Below are 20311 nucleotides of genomic sequence, written 5' to 3' on the forward strand. Positions count from 1 at the left end.
TAAAAATAATAATAATAAAATCATTTTATGTTATTCTGTTTATTAGAGGTGTTGGATGAAGCTGAGGCTCCAAACCTGTTTCACTCCTGACTGGATTTACATGCACACTAATTTTCCACTACTTTTCCAAACATGACAATATTCTGACTTTGATACGGGTCGTGTAAACAGAATATTCTGTCTGGATGTTCTGCATATTAGCTTGTAAGGCCGGGGTGGAGAAAAAAAGAAAACAAGAACAAAAGAAACAGTCCAGTCCTACTTCTAAACATTATGAAGGACCTGGACATCAACAGGTTTTTAGATTTAATATACAACCCTAATTCCAAAAAAGTTTGGATGTTGCATAAAACATAAATTAAAAACAAAATGCACTGATTTGCAAATACTTTTCAACTTGTATTCAACTGAATTACAGCACAGAGACAAGATATTTAATATTCAAACTTTATAGTTTTTTTGAAGGAGTATTCACTCATTCTGAATCTGATGTCGGCAACACGTTCCAAAGAGGCTGGAACAGGAGCAACAAAAGACCGTCAAAGTTGCAGAACCCTCTAAAAACACCTGTTTGGAACATTCCACAGGTGAACAGGTGAACTGACCCTTTGCTAAGCCCCGCCCTCCTTAGTTACTGTTGCTAAGCCTGTTAAACCTTCCATTCCATTTAACATCAGAAGTCTCCAGCTGAGATTTTAATGTTTCCATCTGACACGTTTTCAAACAAGAACCCTGTGAAAGTGTTTATGTAAAGTTAGCTAACAGCTGCGTACATGATGTAACATTAATGCTAACAGACTGAGGCTAAAGCTAGCTTACATGTCAGCTAACATTGGTCAGATGGTGAAATACAGCAGGTATATCTACATGATAGATGACAGAAATACACTCATTAACGTGGGAAAAGGAAGCGCAGGGACTCGATTAGAGCAGCGGACCTTGAGACGGGTCACCCAGCCAGACCAGCTGGACCACGATCACCACAGGAAGAGAGCCGGGACAAGTGGGACATTAAATAACTTAAATATCTTAAATGCATTAAATATCTTTGTCTTCATACTGTATTCAGGTGTATGTAGGTCAAAAAGTTTTTGCAAATCACTGCATTTTGTTTTTATTTACGTTTTACCCAACATCCAAACTTTTTTTGTAGAACTGGTGTTGTATAAGAGATCATAAGCTGTAGGACAAACGTCCTCACATTAATCAGAGTGAAAATCTGCCTGTAGACATCAAACGGTATGAAAAGATGACAGTGATCAAAAAAGTGTACATTTAGTTTTGAAAATTAAATATCCATCCTCAAAAATGAGGAGGTGTAGATGATCTGAAGACCCCCTCAACTGTTTCCTGTCTTATGATTATTTGATTAAAGTTTTATTAGATTTTAAATATTTTATAGAGTTAAATATTTTTCTACAGTACCAGAGATAAAACCAGATCAGTTTTAGTCAGTAATTGTTGGTTATTCTGAGATTTTTATGAAGTCACTTAAACATTAATGTGGAGAAAGATTGTACTATTTAAAAAAAAAAAAAAAACGTCAGTTTTTTTTAATGTATCAGTGTGATAATCAGTTGTAATTAAATCATTATGAAAGTGTCTGTGCAGGTCTACATGTCTACATATCTGCAGGTCTGCAGGTCTACATGTCTGCGGGTCTGCAGGTCTACATGTCTACATGTCTGCAGGTCTGCAGGTCTACATGTCTGCAGGTCTACATGTCAGCAGCTGAAGACAAACTGCAGGTTTAAAGGTCAGAGTCTGTGGACGTTAATAATCTACAGAATCAGAATCAGTTTGATTAGAGTCGGAGTTTGAACTGTGAATGATTCTGTTTTGATCACCTGAAGGTTTGTGTCGTTTCTTACCTGTTGATTTAATATTAATTATGTTTTAACCTATAATGTGGGGTTATTATTAAACCTGGTTCCATGATATTTATCACAGCAGACTTTGGATCTGCAGGTGGTTCTGCTCGTTTTTCAAAACTGAAATGATTTTAAACAAGGAACCTGAATCTTTTTTACCCTGAACTCCTCAAAGACCATGAACGGCATTTAAATTTTTTTTTTTTTTTTTCCAGATTAGCAGCCGTCTGATCATTAGAAACTTATTTACCAACTATTTTAGTCATCACAAGAAAGAAAGCAAAATATCTGCTGGTTTCAGCTTCTACACTTTGAATAATTTGGGGTTTTCTTAAACTTCCAGGACAACAAAATGAATATTTTGGAGTTTTTATGACATTTGGGCTCTGAGAACTTTTATTTTATACATCAAATATTTGATTGACGAAAATGATCCTAAGTTAAATTCGTAATGAAAATGATCTTCTTTCCTTTGTGTCTTATTTAAACTACTGCACTGAAACAATTCATTTAGAGCTGCAACGATTAATGAATTATTTTGATCTTTAGTCATTTTTGAAGAAAAAAAGTCTAAATTCTCTGATTTCAGCTTCTTAAATGTGAATATTTTCTGGTTTCTTTCCTCCTCTCTGACAGTAAACTGAATATCTTTGAGTTGTGGACAAAACAAGACATTTGAGGACGACATGTTGGACTCTGGTTCATAAAATATCAGAAAATGTTGATCAAACAACTGATTGATTAGCAGAAAAATCATTGTCAGATTGATCCGTGTTGAAAAATGGTGCTCGTCTGTGCGCTCCACGTGTTCGGACAAATGTTAGGACCTAAAAATGAGTGAAAATAATTGTTTCTTGCGACTGTAATTTAATTATCTTCTTTGTCTGCAGAAATACAAACTTGGGACTAGTTTTTGTAGCGTTCGGGACATTTTATAGTGTAAGAATGAACTTGTCAGTGGACAGAATCTCTAATATATTTTTGGTATTTATACACAGACAGTTTCTTTTACTTTCTTTTTCAGAGTTCATGTTGATGATAATCAGATATGAAGGTTAAAGGTTCAACTTTATTATCATTATGTAACAACGAGTTTGTATTTCTCTCCACAGAGAATATATTAATAACTTAGTCTTGAGATTTGAGACAAAACTGTAATTTGAGGGAATTTTTAGTCTTCAGTTATTCTGGAAAATATATTTTACAAGATCAAACTCGTGTCTCTTACATTTTTTATGAAACACAGACGTCAGGATGGAAAATCTGACAGTCGACAAAATGTTCCATGTTTTCATTTCACAGCGTCGTCACAGTGAGCTGCTATTTTAGTTTTTAAAGCGTCTCAGAGTCTCTTAATGTGAATCAAAATACATTTTTAAATCATAATTCTTATTGATCTTTGATTAAGAAGGACGACAGAGTCAACATGTTATGGTTGAGACACATCTGATAGAAATATTATTGATTAAATTTATCTAAAAATAGAAAGTTTACCAGAGTTTGACCTTTTATTAAAAACCAGGAAGTGAGACAGGGGTCCTCAGGGTACAGCTGACCCTTTTTATGCCTGATTAAATCATCTGGGACACAACATTAAACTTTAAAGGACCAACATTTTTATTAAAAAACAAAATCTATTTTAAAACAAAGATGATTCTAGCAGCACGTTTACGCCTCGGTTATCAGCAGATATTGTTAGTTTGAGATTTTGAAGGATTTTAACACGTTTTGTTTGAAGCTGCGAATTTTTGTTTGGGACGAGGATGTTTTCAGTTCAGATCCTAAAATAAATTAAAAACCAAAACATTACATAAATTACATATATTTCATATATATAAATCCTTAAAGAATAAATTTTCACCAAAAAAATGTTGATATGAGCCTCATCATTTCAGTCTGTTTTCACTGGTAGAACATCATTTAATAAACGTTCAAATATTCTAAATTAGAACACAAAACTAAAAATAGAACAAATAAATTGAAAAGGGAAAATCCTAATTAAAATATCAGCTGACCAAATGGTTGATATAAAATAATCAATAACCTATAAGGTTATATTCTGTATGTCGTATCACAGCAGTCCAGTGATTCATCAGTGCAGATTAAAACTATATGATCAACCACAACTGAAACACTGAGACTGGTTCAACTGATCGACAGAAAATTAATCTGAAACAGCCCCGATAATCAATCCATAACGACGCAGAATTCATAAAGAAACAAAAAGAAATGCACAAATGAATACATTTAAACAGAGGAAAGAAACAAAGGGAAAATATACAGGAAATAAAGGAAATTTTAATTTATTAAGTAATTTATTTATTTTGGATTTTGGCAGAAATCTCTAAAAAGTAGAACGAGACATAAATTGGTTGATATTATCAGTAAAGCTGATTAGTCGATTAGTTGCCAACTTTTAAATTAATGACTAACTATTTTGATTTTGAATCATCTCTTAAGAAAACTTTTCTGATTTCAGCTCCAGTTGATCCTGACGTGTCTTCAGGAGGGACTGAAGACAACTGAAGACAGAGACAGAGGCAGAGAGACAGAGAGACAGAGACAGAGATACAAACAGAGACAGACAGACAGACAGACAGACAGACAGGCAGAGAGACAGAGACAGAGGAGGTGTGATTTTTCAGACTCACTGATGAAGATGAACTCCTCTGATCGATATCTGGTCTGTTTCCTGTGATCAGATCGAACCTCTTCAGTCTGCTGCACTTTATTTTCTGTATTCAGTTTGAACACCGACCTGCTGCAGCCTCGACTTCGCTTCACCTTCAGTCTCCACGTCTGATTGGTTGATTCCGCCTCCTAATCAAACGACATCAACGTCACCTGGGTGGATTTTTTTTTTTTCGAACTTTATTGTTTAAAAAAAAAAGAAAAAAAGACAGGACAGTAGTTGAAGAAGTTTTCGATCATTTACTTAAGTAAAAGTATCAATTAAGGCTGCAACTTAATATTATTTTCATAGTTTCATAGTTGATTAATCTATTGCTTTCTAAAAATATCAGAAAATGTTGATCAGTGTTTCCCAAAAACTCAAGATGACGTCCTCAAATGTCTTGTTTTGTCCACAACTCAAAGATCTTCAGTTTAAAATCAAAGAGGAGTAAAAAAACAAAAACAAAAAAACAAAACAGAAAATATTCACATTTCAGAAACTGGAATCAGAGAATTTAGACTTTTTTTTTCTTAAAAAAACAAACAAAAAAAAACTTAAAAATGATTCATCCTCAAGTAAATGTTGGAGAAATTGTGGCACACAAGTCATCAACCACTCACACATATTTTAGTCATGCACTAAGTTAAGAACACTTTGGGAAGATATTTTGAAGGCACTTGAATGCATCACAGTGATGTGTTTAAAATCTGACCTCCTGAGATTCAACATGTAGACGAGACGGTGTGGGAAATTTACCAGGTGGATTAAATAACTTGAGACTCCAAAAAGAAAACTTTATTAAAAGATGGAGCCGTGTCATCACCAGGGAATTATTAATACAGTGAAGTGATCTAAAGCAGTCGTTCCCAAACACTGGGTCGGGACCCACAGGTGGGTCACAGGAGATTATGTTTGGGTCGCCAAATAAATACAAAGAAATACAAAGACTATGAATAGATATGACTTTAGTGATGGTTTTTTTTTTTTGACCAATTTCAGAATTTCAACCTCACCTCCTATATTAACCCCATAATGCATCATATAATCTACCACCAATTTAATTTAGAAGTAGAAAAAAAAAATAGATTAAAAAAATTGTAACAATAAACTCATATCATTATCATGGAGTAAAGAGCCCCACATGTCTCTAAATCCACTTTGAGAGTTTTCAGATACCCCAAAACAACATTTAATCTAAATTCTGGTTAGGGCTGGATTACCAGATCTGTATTTTGTAGGATTAGGATTACATCTCCTGGTTTTAAAAATACCAAATTTTGAGGTTTAATCCAGTGCAGATCATTCTGATCTAGATGAAAATTTTGAAATACTGCCCCCTGGTGGGTTAATCTGTGACTTTCAACTCTCTTTTTTTTTCAACTCTTCTCATTCTGCATTTTATTTCTCTTTTAGTCGGTCTAACATGAGCCAGTCATCAATCACGCCACAGCCTGGGATTAAATCATGGACCAAAGAAGACGTCCACTGCTGGCTGATGACAGAGGTCAAAGTTCATCAGAGTTGTGCAGACACATTCATCGAAGAGGACGTGTCTGGAGAGGTTCTAGATGATATGGAAAAAATAGATATATTAGACTTAGGAATAAAACATGGCCCTGCTGTCAAAATCACATCCTATCTAGAAAGACTTAAAGAAGGATCACAACCTGAGTCACAGATCCCAGCTGATGTGGAGAACTGGACGAAGGAGCAGGTGAGTCAGTGGTTACAGCAGCGTGTGAAGATCGACAGCAAGAAGGCAGAAAGGTTCCAAGAGGAAGACGTGTCTGGAGATTGCCTTGTTTGCTTCAGGAAGCAGGACTTTCTGGATCTGGAGCTGAAAAAGGGTCCCGCTGTCAAGATTCTGAAAGAGCTCGATCGACTGAAAAATAAAGAGTCGACGCGGCATCCTGTCCTTCACAACATCCGCCGGTCCTTCAGGATCAGAATAAAGCAAGACAACAGTAAGACAAATCTGCCACCGGAGAAAACTCTGGAAAAAGACCCGCTATCAACTTCACAGGAGAGGAAAGAAACTGCTGCGGTAAAAGTTCAGTGTTGTTTCCTCAGTGTACTGTGGTCACTGTATATTCAACAAATATATAAACACAAGACTCGTGTTTTTCACGAGTTGAAGTCAAAGATCTCAGACATCTTTTGTGCACAGAAACAGTTATTTCTCTCAAATTTTATTCACTAATTCGTTAATTATTTCACAGGGGTGTCTTGGACTCACAATCAGTGGACACTCTAAAATGTGACATGTGATCTAGAAAACAGACATTTGTTCAGCACTGAACTGAACTGTGGCTACAGATATCAAACTTTTTTCCCAGGAGGGCAAAGTCATGACTTGAGGCAGAGTAGGGCAGATCATGACTTTGCCCTTCTGGGACAAATGTGGTGTCTGTAGTCCTACACTGAAAAAATATCTAGATATCTAGAAAAAAAAAAGACTATTTGTATGGTTATGCTCACAGCCAATCACTGCAGTGCTCACTGCTCACTACAGGAGGACCTACAACCTACACACTGTGGGCCTCAGTTACTAAAGAGTTGCATGTATAAAAATGTGTGTAAACTTGATATCACCTGCAAACAAATGTGCAAACTGATCCAGTAACTCAGGTTCACTCCTTTCAAATGTCCATTTAGTATGTTTCCCTTAATGAATATGCAACAAATATTTGATGTTTTCTTCATTTAATATCTTTTGCAGAATCCTGCTCCATTAATCAAGAACATCCTGGATAAACTTGGTACAACTGATCTGAAGTCTTTTCATTTCCACCTACGACATTACACTGACTCAGAGTATAAAGCTATTCCTCGGAGCAGACTGGAGGATAAGGACACCATCGACATCGCGACTGTAGTGACCGACTACTACGGATGTGAGAAGGCTTTATGTGTCACACGAGACATTCTCCTCAAAATAAATCAGCGTCAACTTGTGTCTCAACTGGAGATTCACATGGGTAAGAAAACAAATGCATCTCTCACTCTCTACTCACACTTACTGTATATTTACATGTATTTCATAATAGAAGTGTGCAGAGTTTGATTCTGTTTTGCCTGAAGTGACTTGAATGATGGATTTAATAGATTTCTAACGGCAGTTTGTTCATTACTTGATTTATCTGTGTACTTATATTGTTGTCTGTGCAGGTCAGGTGAAGCACAGTCATAAATGTCATGATGATAAGGACACAGAGGACACACTGAGGTCAGACTCATCGTCCTGTTCCAGATGTAAACACCAGGAGAAAGAAGAAAAAAATGTATCTTGTTTCATAGATGTCAAAATAAACTTACCAACATGCTTTAAGTAAACATCTTTACAGTGGCAGCAGGACACTGCAGAAGGCTCCCAATTCTTTTGACTGATTTTTGATGAAAATACCAAAGAAGACTGGATTAAACTTGTCAAACTCATTTGATTGTTCAGACACCAGAAACTCTCTAAAGTCAATCCCACTGATGTCCACATGGAGGCTGTATTTCACCATTTTGGTGTTTGTTGACTGAAAGATGAGGAAGAAGATGAGATTTAACTTTCTTTCTTGCTGTTTAAGGGTTTCAGTGGAGTGCATCTTCCTGAAATTCATCTGCAAATATCTGTGTAATGTAAAAACTGTCTAATTTTTCCCTGAGTGAAAACAGAACACAGAAGCAGATTTTAGACATTATGCAACACACATGCACTGCTGCAGAAGTTCTTGCTGTACTTGCATCTTCCATGACTTTCTCTGTTTTCATCTTTTCAGTTTCTCGTTCTTGCATTTGTTCTTGTCAGTTCTTTTAACATTAGATTTTTTATTTTTTATTTTTTTTACATTTTTTGTTTTAAATGTTTTGTAAATGTGTTTTGTCTTATGCCCTGCATGCATAAATAATTACAAATACTTAAATGGCTGTAATTAAGTATTTTTCTTTGTGTACTTGTACTTTCATGAGTATATTTTCAAGCCTGTACTTTTACCCATATTTAAATATTCATTAATCTATGTAATCTACTTAGTTACTTTTAAAACCACAGTTGAATACTGAGTACAATTTGAATTAATGTCCAATGAAAACCATGACACGGACAAAAAACACCTCAAAATGCTGTTGCAGGCACAGGTTTGGCAACACATTCTCATTCATCATTTGTCACCAACCCTCAGAGTCTGATACAGAAACACAAGGTACCTTTATGACTGAGTCTGACGGGGTCAGAAAGTCTATTTAAAATGTGATTAATGCTGTGAAATGGTTGCAGTCTGGTGAGGTTTAGGCACTAGAACTACTTGTTCGGGTCCAGGATAAGACCATGTTTGGGGTTGAAATAACTACATTATGTTATGTACATCATGTGACATCACAAGTGACTCACAAAACAAAATTCATGTGACAAAAGTCACACGTCACTGGAGCAACTCACAACACGAAAGTCCTGTGATGCATGTGAAGTGACTGGCAACACGAAAGCCACCTGTCAAAAGATGCACATAATGAAATGCATCTTACAATTTGTAATAACATTTTGTCGTCATATGGGACATGAACTTTGGTCACCTGTGTGAAAGTCCCGTGTTTGTTAATAAACATTATTGTAAATGTGCCAGAGTTTGAGGCTAATTTTCATCTGTAGTCCCTGGACAGACGTTACAAAGTCGCCCCAGTTTCTCAAGTACATGACATTCTAGCTGCTGTGGCTGTTTGTTTGCCACAGGGCTGATGGTTCTGACTCAAACTCCATAGAAAAAGATTGATCAGCCTCCTGTGGCACAAACCACTTTATAGCTAACATTACTAGCTGCAGCGCAAGAGACACGATTTAAGACCTAAAGATTAAAATACTCAAATATATGTAAATTAGTTAAAATTAAATATCAATTTAAACAAAACAGTACTAATATACTGTCAGAGGCCATTCTGCTGCATATTTTTACTTTTGACATTATTCCAATAATACTTCTTAACTTTTACTTAAATACAATTTTGCATGCAAGACTTAAGATGCATTTTTACAACGTGGTATCACGAAGGTAAAGTATCTGAATACTTCTTCTTCTGGTGCTCTGATGATGTCAGAATGGAATGGCTGTTTAATTTTAATGTTTTAAAAAGTTGGCCAATTTAATTCTAAAGCTTATTAATTAATATTAATTGTGAGCTATGTTGTGTTCTTGTTTTATTTGGTTTTGTTTTTCTGGTTTCTGGTGTGTTTTATCTAAATTTTTTGGTGGCCTGTTTGGGCTGGGCACTTGCTGGTGCATGACACAATAATAAAAAAATCATTCATTCATTCTTCCACCACTGGTGTGTGTGTGTGTGTGTGTGTGTGTGTGTGTGTGTGTGGTGAAGGAGCACTTATGCAAACACAGGCAAAGACTGTGGAGGAGAGAATTATGAACACATGACAGTAAGTTTCTTTGCTACTCTGTACTTATTTTTCTAATTTAAAACCAGTTCCCATTCAGATCAGGGTTTTGGGGGCATTGCTCAAAGACATCAATCACATTATGAGATGATATGTATGATTTTTTTTAAACTTGGACTGTGGGTGGGTGTGACTGGGCTTTAAAACTGCCCTCACAGGAAGTGATGTGGCAGGGATGGGCTAAAGTTTTGTTAGGAGTTAATGATCACTCGAGTGACGACAACATGGAAGGAAGATTTTTCACTGCGTAGTGCAGTATTAAACTCAGCAAACTCTCCGACAAATAGATGACTGTACAGTTAAATTTCTGTTCAGAATAACATTATACCTCTCGTGTCCCAGGAAGGAGATGATCGGAAGCTGAAATCTGGTCTGAAGAGGTGTACAGGACTTCAAAAAGGTGAGAAATTCATTGGCTGTTCATGCTTTTAAAGAGGCTTTTGTATGCAAAAGCTGAACAATGACTTGACAGTCTTAAATTCTGTATTATAGCTAGATGTGTCAACTCTTGCAGTAAATATTTGTATGAATTCTCAGCACTGCCGTCTTAGTTATTACTTCACTGACAAAAGCTTCTGGCAGGAAATTGTTCAGCGTCAGAGTTAATAAAAATAGAGTCCGTTATTCTTATCCATTCCAGATGTAGAAATGACTGTGCAAAAATGCAAGTGTAGTATTCGGACTATATCCTGTTTACCAGGACGGGTGGTGGCTGACTAACAGAGTGCAGAAGGAAGATAATCATGCACAAATGTTGATCTGTTTCATTTGGAGATTCTACAAGGTTGACTTTGAAACAATAATTCAATTGTGAAATTGTGATTTCAAATTGTGAAAAAGGGCTTTCTTTGCATCTTTTCATCTTTCTTGCACCAAAAAACTAAAAATATAGTAAGAAGTAAATAATAATAACATTAAAAAAGGTTAAAGCAAAACAAGTCACAAATCCTCTACTCCTGCTCCAGTTTTTAATAATCATGTTTGGACCTTCATTAACAGACTGTACATTCCATATTTAGTTTAACAGAGACATAAAGAACATTGATCTTTATTGCAGTCTCAGAAGACCAAAGCTTTCCTGTGACTAAGAGTCAGCACAGTGTCTGCTGTGGCTTTGAAGTCCAAGAGACAGGCTCGGGTCCTTTTGTTTTTTTTAGTTCAGATATTTTATACCAAGACAGTTTCCTGAATCGTCCCCCCAAGTCATCTGTAACTTGTCCCTCTTTCTGTTTCCTCTGCACACACTGAAATACAGAGCTTATTATGTCACTTTGTGGGGCTGATGTGTGTATTGATGTTAGTTTATTGATACATTTTTTTCAGTTGGTTTCTTTTTGTGTTGAACTTTTTTGTTCTGACTATCAGGGGCTTATCCTGGCCTAATATACAGTGTATGGTTGCAAAATGTCTGTTAACTTTACAATGTTTATGTGCTGCCATACTAACCTACTGTTATTGTTCAGCCAACATTATATCAACAAAATGTAGGACTTAAAAACCGCTAAGAGCCAACTTCTCACTTATATAAGTCCCCATTTCTTATGGACTGGCACTAAGACCATAACAAAAGAGGGAAGCACACGTGAGGGATTAACTGAAACGAAAGAATTTATTTAACAAAGATTAATTTAAGTTAACAAATAGAACAAAAGCGTTGATTCTAACAAAAGAAGCTGACAAGAAAACAACTCTGCAGTAACATGATGTGGTGACAGGGGAAAAGGGAGCCCAGACTGCAGGATGGGGCGGGTTTTATGGAGGTTTTATCTCCTTGATGACCTGAGCCAATCAACCAGCCAGAACACTGATAAACATAGCAAAACACCACACAGCAACAACAGCACTAGACCAGTAACATCTACAGAATGAGGTTTTGTTGTTTCAGTGGTCGTCGCTGTCACTTCATGGTGGTTGTTAATTTTATCTGCATCTAATTGAAAGGCCTCTTTCATCCTGAAGTCATCTAAATTTAATGTTTTCTGTGTCTTCAAATGATTTACACGGTACATAACATACAGTATATTACTGTATATAAATATGGAAGAAACATGAATCTAAATCAAGCTTCCTGTAACTTCATATTCGACCTCAGTCAGCAGTGTGTGGGACAGACGATTAGAAAAGGTCCATTCAAGCACCAATTAGTATCCTAACTGTCAAACTACTAATAGACCATACTTTTATAATCTGCAACAACATTATTAAACATTTAACCTGGTTCCAGGCTTCTATTGGCAATTTGTTCAGTGAAACAAAAAGGTCTGTTCATACTATCTAGCTACTGAACTACATCCATGAAAAAATAGTAATAGAAAAATGGAAACAAGGAGAAATCTCTGCTCATGTACAGCTAACATAAATCACCTGGGAAATGCAGTTTACTAAATGGAATTGTAAATTAAACTATTTTGTGGAGATACTTTTCTATGAAGATATATTTGTTTTTTGCCCGGCCTTTTCTCCCGCTAAACTTCCGGGTCATTGTCACGTGATTCACAAAGAAAATACATTTGACATTGTATATTCAAGGAGACAACATAATAATAACTCAAGCTCTTAATCTATCCCAAATGACAGCAAATAAAATATTCTACAACAGCATGAGAAACTATTTAACCTCAAAGGGGGGGCCTCTGATGTTGTCATGGCAACATGCAAACAATGTCGTCATCAGCGCCAGCTACACCTTGATACCTTCCACCAAGCCCAAAGATTAAATCTACTAAACTGTCAAAAACGAGATGCAGCAGCAAAACTGAAAACACAAAACGGTCAATAAAATTCAATAAAAAGGGAAGGTGCTGACTTTATTACTTTATATTAATGTAATAAATAAAAAGAATGTCAGTAATCTGCAATTAAAAATAAAGAGAAAGAAACAAAATCATTGTTGTTATATAGTGATCAGTTTGACCCAGACAGATGTGGTCACTATGAGAAGTTTCCACATGCTGCACAGTGGCTCCCCACTGCTCCTGATACCAGGATGGATTAAAAAAACATGATACATATATACATACATACATACATACAAATACACATACAAATACAGAGGATATACAGTACATACAGATAATATACAGACACAGAGAACAGCAGTGTGTGTGTATGTGTGTGCGCGTGCATGTGCATGTCTGTTTGTATGAGAGGGTGTGAACCGATGTTGTAACCGTGATGTAATGCAGTCACATACATAACATAAATAACAAAATAAAATAAATAACATTCAAAATTAATTATTATTATTACTATACAATCATAACTAAATAATAACTATTTATATATCACAAAGTGCTGGACATAAAAGAGAGAGAGAGATTTTTTTAAAACAATAAAGGCAGGGGATAAAATAATAAAAAAAATAAAATACATGTTAAAACTGCAAGGGGGACTGTTGCTTTGGGCCACACCCAGACCCATGGGGGGACGCTGAACCATTGCACGTCCACCTCCTGCCCTGAACCCCTCCCAGACCACTGGGGAGGGAGTCTGCCCACTGAGGAGTGACATTCTTATCAGTCAGAGTTTTTTTTTCTCTTTCCTGTTTACCTTCTTTCCTGATTTTGTGCATATACTTAAATACACACACATACATGATCGCTCCCTCCTCTCCAATCCAATTAAAATTGCATTATATTTGGCGAAAAGTGTATTATGCTTTGTTTAGGACTTGGGACTTTGCTGTCTTAACTTGGGACCTGACCCAAGACTTCCAAATCACAATACAGTATTTACTTACTGTTCTTTTAATTATTTAAAACTTTTTCTCAACTCTTTATTTTTTTAGCTAATCCAAAATGAGTCCCTCAACAACAAAGAAACCACCTCCAACTGAAAAATGGACCAAAGAAGACGTCCACCTGTGGCTGATGACAGAGGTCAAAGTTCATGAGAGTTGTGCAGACAGATTCTCTGAAGAGGAAGTGTCAGGAGACATTTTAGTTGACTTTGAAAAGACAGACATATTGGACTTGGGAATAAAACATGGTCCTGCAGTTAAAATCACATCTTACCTACAAAGACTGAAAGAAGGATCACAACATGAGTCACAGTACCCAGCATATGTGGAAAACTGGACAAAGGAACAAGTCAATCAGTGGTTATTGCAGCATGTAAACATATATAGTAAATATGCAGAACGGCTTCAACAGGAAGATGTATCTGGTGATTGCCTTGTTTGCTTTAGAAAGCAGGATCTTCTGGATCTGGAAGTGAAAAGTGGTCCTGCTGTAAAAATTCTGGCAGAACTCCGTAAGTTGAACACAAAACCAGAGCCGACACTGCAACCGATCCTCTCTACCAGCACAGACCAAACAGAAGCTGCAAAACCCACTCAGCCTGAACCAAGCATGACTCAGGCCACAGCAACCATCCGAACAGAGTCACACAACAAAACTGAATCAAAAACAGATGGAATGGTGGAAAATGAATCCAAACAGAATCTGCAGCCGTTCAAGAAAGTTTCAGAGGAAATTCAGCAGCCAAAGCCACAGAACTTGGGGGCCAGAAGAAAAGAAACTGCTGCGGTAAATTTTTATGTTGTTTAATGCTTTATTGTATACATTAATATATAACTGTACCCAGCATATTAATACAAAGTATCTTGTTAGAGCACTTATAGAAAAGGCAAAAAAACAAACAATCAAACAAACAAACAATGGTTTTTACCAAAAAATGGCAATGATTCAAGTGTTAAGTTTACACTAAATATTTACTTCTCTCTCTTTCTGCAGACCACAGTCCTCCCAGACCTACCCAAGATCACTGTGAAGATCCAGGAAACCCTAGACGACCTTTCAGAAAAGGAGCTAAAATCATTTCAGTTTTATTTACTAGCATACAGAAAATCTGAGCATAAACCTATTCCTCGAAGTAGAGTGGCGGGCAAAGACACCATGGATACCGCCAAGTTAATGACTGACCACTATGGAAGCGAGGAGGCTTTACGAGTCACAATGGACATCCTGAAAGACATCAATCAGAATGATCTTCTTTGTCAATTGAAAGAGAAAACAGGTAAGACAACTAATGCAAAAATGTATTTAGATGTTGAAGTTGCATTAACTTGTTTCCAAACCATTCTTTTTTGTGGTTAATATTTTGCTTGCTTATACATACTGACTCACATTTTATGAGAGCTGAGAGCCACAGACAGAAAGTCAGACACGTTGTTGGTTCTGGATTTTAATGGGATGTTTTGACAATGAAAAATATATAGAACACTAGCCTTGGCATATTAAGTTCAATTGGAGGTGTTGTTGTGTACATGTGTTTTTTTTTATAGTGACAGATTTATTTTACTGTTCATACAGGTCAACAGGAGCAGCAGCGTCGTTCAAAAGAAGCTTTGAAGAAAGAAGCCGACCAGGGTGACAAACTAAAGAATTTGTTAACTTGTGGTGGAAACTCACTGGACAGTTATGACAGATTTGTTGTGGTTGTAAACAAGAGCAGTCCAGAACAGGTCCAGTATCTCCAGTTTTTAAATAAGCTGAAACTGTTCTGTGTGTTAGACTTCGACCCCAACTCTAATCTGTCACGTGGACTGTGTCATTCATACAGAGAGTCAAGGGTGGCCAATATGCACACCCCCTCACAATATCAAGGGCAGACTGAGACAGTGATAAAGAACCTAAACCTCTACAAACAGACCAGCTGGGTCTCCTGTAATGGTAGACATGACATTGACAGTGACTCAAACAGGGAGTTAGACTATAAGAACTGGCTGAGGAAATCTTGCAGAGATGTAGAGCAGTTGGTTTCATTCATTTGCAACCCTGAAGTTCTTCTCCGTGGAAGAAGCCTCATCATATTCCTCCTTCTTTCACCTGTGGACACTGAGAAAGACCCAGTCTTTGACACCTACAAGTCTTTCATAAAACACACTGAAGAGGAAAACATCATCACTATTTGTGAATCTCAGAGCATATATATCAAATGGAAGGAGATGATAACACAAAAGTGTGACTTCGACATTGACCACCTGTCCATAAATGAACTAAGCCTAAGTGAGATTAATGGAACTATAATGGCACTGGGACCATTAAATCAGTCATCTGGAAGACTGCTTCCCTCATCAGGTTCTGCTGCTGTTGTCCTGAAGCAGAAGGATGAAGATTTCATGACTGCTCTGGACATTTTGTGTCTGAATCAGTGTGAGAACATCTATGATGAAAACAGTCCAGAGTTTCATGACTTCAGGATCAAAGTTGAAGAAGAATTCTACAGAGGAGGCAAAGTCAAATGGTGGAACTTCTACTTCTGTGACAAAGACAGAGAGAAATCATTTGTCAAGCGAGACAAGTATGAAAATGTAAAGAAGATGATTCGGTCTCAGCTGAGAGATTCAAAAAACATGTGTGATCTGCTCAATCTGTTTCACCATCCAGGCTGTGGTGGTACCACCTTAGCAATGCATGTGATGTGGGATCTCCGTAAAGAGTTCAGATGTGCAGTGCTGAAAGACAATGCACTGCCAAAGACAGAAGTTGCCATCCAAGTCAGAAAGCTCATGAAACTTGAAAGTGAGAAACCATCTCCAGTTTTGCTTTTAGTTGATGATTCAAAAGAAACTGAGAATCCACATGACCTTTTGAACTGCATACATAAAGCTGCAGTTGAGGACAGTTTAAACACAAATGAGGATGACGTCACAAACTGCAAAGTCATCATCCTTAACTGTGTTCGTTCCCACAACCCAAAGGAGCAATACAGAAAGCACAATTCAACACAAAGTCAATACATCTCTGCTTCATTGACACAAGAAGAACAGAGGGAGTTTGAAAAGAAACTCAAAGAGCTCAAAGAAAGTCATGAAAAACCTGAAAACTTTTACAGCTTCATGATCATGAAGAGCAATTTTGACAAAAAATACATTGATAAACTTGCTCGTAACACACTGGAGGACTTTGATTTCAGCTCAAAAAAGGACCAACTGTTTGCCTTTCTAGCGTTACTGTACACCTATGTGGCAGAATCTGAGATTGCTCTCTCACTCTGTGAAGATTTTTTGGGGATGAAAATGATTCGTTGGCAGGAGGAAAGTGTAATGGACAGAATGAAGCCATATTCAAACTTTCTCATCATAGACACAGTTGAAGAATGGGGATACAAAGGAATCCGAATCCTTCATCACTCCATAGCATCTGCGTGTCTGGAAGAGTTGGAGAAAATTTACAAGTTGAAAGTAAGTGACATCACCATGGAGATTCTTCACTGTGATCTGTTCTTCAGTGATGGAGTTGTCAAACACAGATTCATGCTCTCACTTCAACGAATGTTGATTGAAAGGCAGCGCAGGAAAGATGGAGATGAAAGAGAACCATTTTCACCTCTCATAGACAAAATCCACAACCAGCAAGGGAGACAAACCATCCAAGAAATATTTGTGAAAGCATCATCAAGGTTTGTGACAAGTGCATCCATTCCTCAGGCACTGGCAAGATACTTGTACATCAATGAGCGTGACTTCCCAGAGGCTCTGAAATGGGCTGAAAAGGCCAAGAATATCAAAGAAAACCCATACACATTTGACACAATCGGCCAGATTCATAAAAGCAATTTAAAAACTAACAACAACAGAGAAAAACAAGAGACGTCCTCCAATCCAGAGGACTTAAACACAAACATTAAAATAGCAAATAATGCTATCACAGCGTTTAAAAGAGCTCAAGAGCTGGCAAATACAGAGGATGAACCTCAGGAGGAAGTGGCTGATGATGAGTCGGATGACTATCCCAGAAAGTCATACAATGTTTATGGATATGTGGGTGTTCTGGAAATTGCCTTCCTGGTCTTTGAGATGTTGACCAGACTGCCATTCTTTGAGAAGAGTGATCCAATGAAGAAGAGATACTTGCAGGGTTTTCTGCAAAAAACAATCCCAATCACCAGCGTGTACAAGGAGGACAATGAGATCAACAACAGATACGTGGAAATCATCAAAGAACATGAACCGTTTCTCCTCAGTTTGAAAACTGAAGTAAAAGGAACATTTGAAATTCTTGACTGGTACTTCACATATATGAAAGCGAACAATTCTGAATTTGATTCCAAGAATCGCTGGACTGTTTGTGGTCATTTTAAAAAGTATGTAACTCTATTTTGCACTTCACCAGAGGAAATGAAAAAAGAACAACAAAACAATCCTAATCTGAATCTGAAAATCAATATTGAGGAACGAAGACTGTGTCTCGAAGAGAAACAAGCGGACACATTTGCAGGGATTCTGCAGCATTTGGACAAACCCGCCGAGGAGATTGAGGGGATCACAGAATGCTATGCGTTCTTGCAACAACAACAACAACAATTCATCAACAAAAAACAAAAGACAAAGGAAACAATCAATTACATTTTGTCAAACATAGTTCTTTACCTTCTGAAACCAAAATCTAAACATGTAAAGAATCACAGCCACCTCTCTGCTCTACTTTTGAAAACTCTGCAAGATGTAGGACTTCATTATCCCTTCCCAGATCCATACTACCTAGCTCTGCTGTTACTCTGGCCAAGTCCAAATGAGGAAAACACAGAAATAGGGACATATGTGAGAGCAATTCGAAAGTCATCTCACAAGTGCCTGACTTCATTGTTTCGAAATAGGAGCACTGTTGCCCACCTCTACCTGGGAAAAGAAGAGGGACTCAAGAGGCTAGTTTCTAAAGCACAGCTAGATGAGAATTTTAAAAAGATGAGCCGTAGCACCTTGGCACAACTTTGGCGGAATGGAGATATATTTAAAGAGAAAGCAATCATCAACCGTCTTCATCGAGTCAGTGGAACCATTGAGCAAGGAGAGGTCTTTGCTAATTATGGAAAACTGAAAATCCCTGTGCGTCCAGCTCTCATTGCTGGTATAAGAAGTGGCTACAGCACAGAAAAGGTTTCTTTCTACCTTGGTTTTGCTATTAATGGACCACTTGCTTACGATATCCAGTATGAGAACTAGGATCATGTATTGTACAAACAAGTGCAACACAAGTACTGAAACAAACTGTACAGCATGAAAAACAGGTGTGAGAGCCACTGACTCACTGTGATGGAAACACATCTAATAAAAGACATGAGAAAATAATAAGTAAGACAGATTACACAGGTTAATGCCAGACCTGTAGCTTTGGTTGTATATGTGTACATTTTACATTTAATATTATTATTATTATTTTATGATGATTTTTGATCCATTTTCTAGGGTTTTTTGATGTTGTCTTTTGCAGATGTGGAACAGTCACTAAACTGACTCCTATATATTTATCTGCAAATGCAAATTTAATACCAGTGACTCTCTGTGATGAAACACACCTGATATCCAGAAAGTTAGGCAATTAATTGTAAAGACAAGTATAACTCAATCACTGAAATATGAACCATACAGCCTGAAAAACAGGTGACCACCAGTGACTCACTGTGAATTTCAAACGAAACTCATAAACAACTTGACCAAATGAGAAAACAGAAAAAAGCCAATCCTGTAGATCTAGCTGTTTATATGTATGTTTTCATTTGTTTTATTTCACCTTTTCTAAACAATGTTGTCCACTTTCTGGGGTGTTTTTGATGTTGTCAATTGCACATATGACATATTCACTAAACTGTGTTTTATTCATTAATCCCCAAGTGTAAATATCATAATGCAGCAGTTAGGGACAGTTTATTCTAAGGTAGTTAAATGTACTTCATTATACTTATGTGTATTATACTACACTTATATGATACAGTAGTTAAGTTTAGGCTATGTAATTATAAAAGTGCAACACAAGCACTGAGACATGAACTGTAACTGGTAAGTGAGGCAGATTGTAGGCTTAAATGCCAATTCTATACTTCTGTCTGTTTTTATATTTGTTTTTATACTTTTTAAATACAATTTCTTATTTTATGAACATTTGTTAGTCACTTTTGTTGTTTTGTTTTATTTGTCTATTGCAGATTTACCAAACTGTTTCCGATCCACAAGTACAAACTATAACACAGTAGTTAACAGTGAAAATAAAAACTTTTGTTCATTTTCTAGAAGACAAGAAGAGTCCTGGATCTCCAGAATCCCAGTTGAGGACCATTGAATATTTTTGTATTTTTTGTTTGACTTTACATTTTATTATAAACTTTATTGAACAGATAAGAGTAACAGCAAAAAGTTTTCTTTGAGGACATGATTTTACTGAAGCATGTGGTTAGTCAGCTCAAGATATATGAATAACCATACATTATAAAATATGCAATAAAAATCATATCTTGTGAATTTTCTTGTTTGTATTATTTAATCATTGTAACTATAAATTGGTAGACATTTGTTGTATGAAATCTGAGACACTTTACAGCTGCCTGACGGTGTCAAAA

The 20311-nt window shown here is 36.6% G+C and overlaps 2 protein-coding genes across 2 annotated transcripts; both read left to right on the forward strand.

Moving 5' to 3' along the window:
• The first annotated feature begins 5687 nt into the window (after positions 1-5687).
• On the forward strand, positions 5688-8567 carry LOC146324467 (uncharacterized). Its single transcript, XM_084722338.1, has 3 exons — positions 5688-6589; positions 7265-7523; positions 7714-8567. Exons 1-3 carry the CDS (start codon positions 5969-5971, stop codon positions 7875-7877), a joined length of 1044 nt encoding a protein of 347 aa, XP_084578464.1. The 5' UTR covers positions 5688-5968; the 3' UTR covers positions 7878-8567.
• A 1625-nt stretch (positions 8568-10192) lies between these two features.
• LOC146324468 (sterile alpha motif domain-containing protein 9-like) lies at positions 10193-19082 on the forward strand. Its single transcript, XM_084723829.1, has 4 exons — positions 10193-10373; positions 13761-14499; positions 14707-14989; positions 15286-19082. The coding sequence occupies exons 2-4, from the start codon at positions 13771-13773 to the stop codon at positions 18918-18920; spliced, it is 4647 nt and encodes a 1548-aa protein (XP_084579955.1). The 5' UTR covers positions 10193-10373; positions 13761-13770; the 3' UTR covers positions 18921-19082.
• The last annotated feature ends 1229 nt before the right edge of the window (positions 19083-20311 follow it).

The sequence above is a fragment of the Lutjanus erythropterus genome, chromosome 7, assembly GCF_056507025.1.
Source record: "Lutjanus erythropterus isolate fLutEry1 chromosome 7, fLutEry1.hap2, whole genome shotgun sequence".
Lineage (NCBI taxonomy): Eukaryota > Metazoa > Chordata > Actinopteri > Lutjaniformes > Lutjanidae > Lutjanus > Lutjanus erythropterus.